This window comes from Falco naumanni, chromosome 1 (genome assembly GCF_017639655.2).
Source record: "Falco naumanni isolate bFalNau1 chromosome 1, bFalNau1.pat, whole genome shotgun sequence".
NCBI lineage: Eukaryota > Metazoa > Chordata > Aves > Falconiformes > Falconidae > Falco > Falco naumanni.
Genome location: NC_054054.1, coordinates 121483088 through 121489087, shown reverse-complemented (window position 1 = coordinate 121489087; position 6000 = coordinate 121483088). Strand labels below are relative to the sequence as shown.

At 46.4% G+C, this 6000-nt stretch overlaps 1 protein-coding gene across 1 annotated transcript in view; it reads right to left on the bottom strand.

Moving 5' to 3' along the window:
• Positions 1–1202: 1202 nt before the first annotated feature.
• Positions 1203–6000, bottom strand: part of KIF2B (kinesin family member 2B) — a 28496-nt gene continuing 23698 nt past the window's right edge. The window contains 10 exon segments of the mRNA XM_040591788.1: positions 1203–1490; positions 1493–1694; positions 1696–1835; positions 1838–2262; positions 2265–2387; positions 2390–2573; positions 2575–2608; positions 2610–2952; positions 2955–3069; positions 3072–3232. Coding sequence (XP_040447722.1) covers positions 1203–1490; positions 1493–1694; positions 1696–1835; positions 1838–2262; positions 2265–2387; positions 2390–2573; positions 2575–2608; positions 2610–2952; positions 2955–3069; positions 3072–3232 — 2015 coding nt within the window.

Below are 6000 nucleotides of genomic sequence, written 5' to 3'. Positions count from 1 at the left end.
AAGCAGGATGCCAATAAATAAATGCTTGTAAAGTGCACTGAAGCTGAAAAGCATGGCGTGTGATTACTAGACGAAGACCAGCATTTAAACAATGTCTGGTGTCTCATAATTTCATCACTGAAAACAAATTTCTGGCTTGGCTAAAAGGCTGCTGAAGTTCTTCCGTTGGGCTCATCAGACCAGATCAGATGTTGAAAACGATCGCTAGCACAAACCAGCGTATGGGACCGACAGCCAGAGAGCTGACATGGCATGAGCAAATGGAAGGAGATTACAATCAATTAATTAGGTATGATTTATACCACTTAATTTCTGCCACTTATTTGTTATCCTTTCTGTATTTTATACTAATTAATTTCCAAACTGAATAATAAGCATAGCTATGTGCCTGATGCTTTAACCTCTCTACCAAGAGCGGTTTTCGCAGGGTTTTCCAGGGGTAGGATGATGTGCCAGCCTGGAGCACGCCGCAATCACACTGATATGCATCAGATGGTGCTTTGTTATATGCAGCTTTTCTGACCCTTCGATCTGGGAATTCTCCTCTCATCAGGCCTCTGATACGGGGCACTGACTCCCCTGCTTCCCTCTGCATGTCTTGCAGGCATATCTTCTCCCCACTGGTCAGGCAATTGCTGTGATCTTTCATCTGATTTTATGATGCCATCAAAAAACAACCCTCATTTCCCAAATGTATTATGCTCAGAAATGACGGTGCTTTGCACTCTAATGCTTTCTTATGTTACTTGAAATGCCTCCTACCCTGGGAACCCAACTTTCATTTTTTGGTGCGGTTTGACACAACCCCGGAGCAGGTTCCATCGAGGGAGGAAGGTACATCTACGTGTATGAGTGTATACATAGATTTTATATATTGATTTATTTATTTTTACAGTCACGAGGAGGAAACCTGCCCAGATGAGGTGAGATACATTTTCTGTAAATTCTTGCCTTTTCCTACAGGTTAGATCCTCACAACTGCACAATTTTACTTTCTGCAGCAAAAAAACACCTGGAAACAACACTGTACTATTTTCCTACATGTCTAACCCACCATTTAAAAAAAAACCAACCCACCAGAATATCCCTGCAGATGCTATTTAAGATCTTTTAAGCATTCGACTTGTTGGGCAGTTGATGCAGCGCACCATAACAGCTCTCATTTTGCAGGAGATTCAGGGGCCAGGGGTCTCCGGCACAGCTTACAGCACATGGGATCTCTCCATGCAGCTCTGGTTGCTGCCCTGTTCTTCCTTGCAAAGAGCTGAACGGAATAATCTGACTTTTTCTTGGAACTTGGTCAGGATGCCAATTTTTTGACCCAGGACTGATTCAAACTGTGCAGCGTAAAAATCTGCATTGTAGTCTATTTCCCCAGCCATTTCTAAGAATACTTTCAACCATGGCAGAGATTCCTGATGCTCCTCCATAAGCATTTTCTCATCCACTTCTTTTCTCTTCCGTGTTTTTCCAAACAGCACTGAAAAAAAGTGACTGGGGGGAAGAATTCCTTGTCTGCCTGTACCCCAAATAGCTGTAACGCAGCTGTCCTGGGGTAGTTCTGAACAGTCTAAGGTTTCTTCACACCTTTCAGCTGATGTGGAAACCTGAACACCTCCTGTCAGGGATGTCCAAGGGAATTTAAACTCCCCACCAGCTCCTTCACATGGCTGGCACACTGTATGTTGTTAAGGGTGCTTGCAGGACCTCATTCCTGGAGAGACAGTGACAATCGTGAAGGTTCAAGAGTTTTCCCCTGTAAATGAGCCCCTTGGGACCTGGGTGAGTTTGCTAGCCCTGAATGGGATGTGGGCTCTTTTATGCCCCAACACCCCAACTCAAGGCACAGCCTGAGTGCCAAGGAGCTTTTATTAATATCAGCCCCCTCCAGCTTTGTTCGCCTGTCTGCAGTGGAGATGTCAGCTCCTCCCTCATTCCCAGCCAAATCAATCAGGGAAAACTTGGCATACAAATGCCCTTTCTTCTTGAGCATGATCTGGAAGATGGCATGGCTCCAGGAGGAGTGAGCGTTGGCAGAGGACTTGCCTGATGCGTGCCACTTGCTACCCATTTCAATTAGCTTGATGACATCTTCCGTACTGGTGACTTTTTTCTCCCACCGCCCCACCACTTGGATCTGCTGTTTCTCACCTTCCAGCACTCTCAGCTGCTGCTTTTGGTTCAGAAGGTCAAACACTTTGCTCCCATCAATCTCAAAGAAGGCCCCGCAGACTCAAAGCTCCAGTTTCTAGCAGCTAGGTCCTGCAGCCTGCAGAAGACATCCTCCACAACCAGTATATAGATCCCTCAGAGTTCTTGAAAACTTCTCTTCATGGTGGGTGTCTTGCCGCTGCCTGTCTGGCCATCGAAAAAGCAGGTAGCCATGTCCCAGATAAAAAAACACCAACCAGGGGCTGTTGCTTGGTGGTATGATCATCGAAGGCACAGTCAAAGCAGAAGGCCTGGTTGTCCCGGTGCCATGTGAGGTTCAGCTTCTTCTAAGCTTCATACGTCACCGCCACGTCCCGGCAGGGCACTGTTACTCCATCGCAGCTGCTGCGCTCAGCCCGCCTGTTGGTTCAGTGGCCGCTTCTGAACACACGCAGATGTGATGGGGCTGCCACGGTGTCGTAGCCCGCAGGGCCTCGCAGTCCAGGTGGCTGTGGCACTTCTGGATCGTGGCCATCACGCCAGTGCTGGGGCGGAGTTAAGCAGCCTCCTGCACTTCCAGCCACCGCCATTCCTGCTGTTCTCACAGCCTTTCTATCTGCCGCATGCGTTGTGATGTCCTACTGGGTCTGCAGCCCCTGGAGCCAGGCCAGGCAGCCACGGGGCCTCTTCTGCTCCCAGGTGGCTTCTTCACTTTGATGGGCTGCGCCATCCATTCACTGACCAAACTCTGGTCCCCTTTTGCTGACTGCAGGGCCTTGATGCTGGTCATGGACGTGCTCCCTTGGCCAGGTGAGGGCTGAGGGCAAAGATGAGCTGGAGATCCGCCTGACTGCTCTTGTTGGTCCCTTTCTCAACCCACTCTGCAGGGATGCTGGAAGTGCTTTCACGGAGCTCAGCATCACCAGTGCCAGGCGGATGCGCCCATCGTTGCGTGCGATCTCCACGCAGGTGCCCAAGCGGATGCACTCAGACTGCCCGGCCACACTGTCCCTTGTCCCTGGGCCCCGGCTGCGGGGCAGAGGAGCTGTCCTGGCCGAGCAGGCAGGGCTGGAGCTTGTCCCTGGCCATGGGGCATCTCACGGGGCTCAGCGCTGCCGGAGCCCTGCAATGTGGCACAAATGCCCGGGTGGCCTCCCTGGGGGCTGTGGAGGGGCCCAGCTTCAAGGTTGAAAAGAGAGGTGGTTTTAATCAGCTGTTATGGGTGGAAGGAACATAAAGCTGCCATCACCTGAAAAGGCCTGTTTGAGTTTCCAGGCTGGCGGGCAGCTGCTGTGACACATTGTGTCTAATTAGATCAGTCACGTTGCGTTAAGCTAATGCTGGTGACACAAGAATTTATAGCAGTGACACAAGCGCAGAGACTCAAGAGAGCCTTTTTGTCCTGCAGTGACCACACAAAAGTGCAGAAAACAACACGTTGTTTTCAATTACCTTGAACATAAATTCTGAATTCTTTTAAAAAGCTTTGCATGCCTTGAAATCCCGGCTGAGAAAAAATGGACTTAGTAGAAAATGAATAAAAAACATTGCAGCAGCATAAGTGCAATGGGTACATCTGCATCCACAAGAAAGAATTTGATATCAATTTGGTACTGGTACAGATGATGTTATTCAGTTATTATTATTAATAATTCAGTTATCTGGATTCCTGGGTAGAGAATTTCAAAGTTCCGGCTACAGGAAAAAATCTTTTTAACATCTTGGCTTATGTAAGAGTTTTGGTTCATTCTGGCAGGTAGATTCAGACCTTCAGTGATGAGGACCATCATTTACAAAAATATTCAAACATTGTAATAGCCCTAAGAGGAACGTGGGCAGAAACAGTGGTAAATGTAACATATGCTTGAAGCAAATAAAACCAGTTCAGAAGGTGTATTTTAGAAGGTCTCCATTTGTTCTTGCCTTTTGACTGGTAACTTAAAATGATGAATTCAGGCAGTCTGAGGTCCCCAAAAGGGAACAGTAAGGAGAATCTTGGATGTCCTTATTTGCCAGTCTTCCTGGAGCCAAACCACCAATTAAGCTGTGTCATAATTTCTTGAAGGAAAGCAATTAATATTCACTTTTTTTTTTTTGCCTGGGGGATGTAGGCACTGTGACTACTGTTGCTTTCAGCTGCTTGTCCTTTCCTAAATCCTCACACCTTCGAACATGCTTTAAATGTAATTCAAAACATCTTTATGTGGGGAAACGATGTCACTGTTAGAGAGGGATCTAGTTCTTGGGTCTCCATCCAAAAACACGAGCCTGATGAAGGATGCAGAGTAGTAAAACAGCAGCAACTTGTTGGCCAGATTTTGGAGATAAAAACCTGCCGTGTACCCTGTGAGATAAGCTGGAAGAAACACAGAGCGCCAGGGATATAGGGTAGAGCAAAGCTGTGATTTTAAAGGCTTGTTCACCTTTCCATGGCAACGTTGCCTCTCTTAGTACAAGTCCTCGCTCAAATTCTTTTGTCAGATCCAGAGGTCAAAACACCCCGGAGTAGGAGGCTGCAGCAGCATCCCATGAATGGGCCAGAGGGATATAACTAAATCAATCCTTGTGGCAAACCACCTTCTCTGTTTAATGTTTGGAGACATTTTTAGAAACTCAGATGGGCATCAGAGTTCAGTCAAGCTTTTGCTTGAAGAATTTGACATTCGCTCTTGGATAGCTTAACAACTTTTATTCATCTGATGTTCCTAGAGGATACATATGCTGCAACATGTGCTCGAGTAACTCCGCAATCATACCCACCAAGCTGTGTAAGCAGTTGCTCATCTTGGTTTTAATTAGCGATGTTGTAAGAGAAGATGACTCAATTTTGTAAAAGTATTGAAATAACCCCAAATAACCATAACAGAAAACTAATTTGGGGAGTGTTACTAGTCTTAGTACAGCGGTGCTCACAGCAAGGTAGCACAGTAAAGGAGCCCACCTGGCTGAGGGTTGCCACCCAGTTTCAATTAGATCCAGATTCATTTTCCAGCGCTCCAAGAACACAAATTTTCAGCCCAAATACATACTGAAGAAAACCAAGGGACTTCCAGATACTTACAGCTGTATGTTCCCTGCCTAGAAAAGGTAATATAACCTCACTGCAGGGCCAGGATGATTTTGGATCTGTGATAATATGCTTAGTAAATAAGACAACCACACTTCAAACCCTCTGACCCCAAAAGGAGCCAAAGATGACAGTATTTTTCAGGGTTGGACCATATGCTGAGTAACCAAAAAGATAAAATTGTTACGTTTGGGTTTATCTAGAAAACCAGCAATGGCGTAACTTGCCAAAAAATAAACTCAGAAATTATGCTATTGATCAGGCACAATTTTTTGACTTCTTTCAGAGAAGCATCCTGGAGAACACAAATATCCAAATATGTGTTTTAAATATGAGTCTCTCCTGAGACAGAACATCAAATCAGCTTTTTTACAGCATTGTTGCAAACTGACACCAAGCAGCTGCTGAGCTCATTAGATCGCACCAGGCTCCTCTGCTTGCCTGGCACAGCCACACTACCTGAAGCTGATTTAGTTCTTCCTGAGCTCAGCCTACATCCCAGCCCCTCTTCCACAGTAAACACTCATCAATTGTCCTTTCCCAAACAACCCCCAAACCACTCTTTACTGAGAGCCCACCTGTTGAAATTCAAGTATTTGTATAAGCATAAGAATGTGTTTGGATTTATCAGCATGTTTGGTTTTAAAGGAGGTGGCTTCAGTTTTCAGCTCCTACATGTAACGGTAAGGGCTGACCTGTCGTTAGCCCGCAGATCTGACATCCCGATGGGAAATGGAGCAGCGTGACTTTCTGAGGCTATGGATAACGGCAGCCTCCAGTGA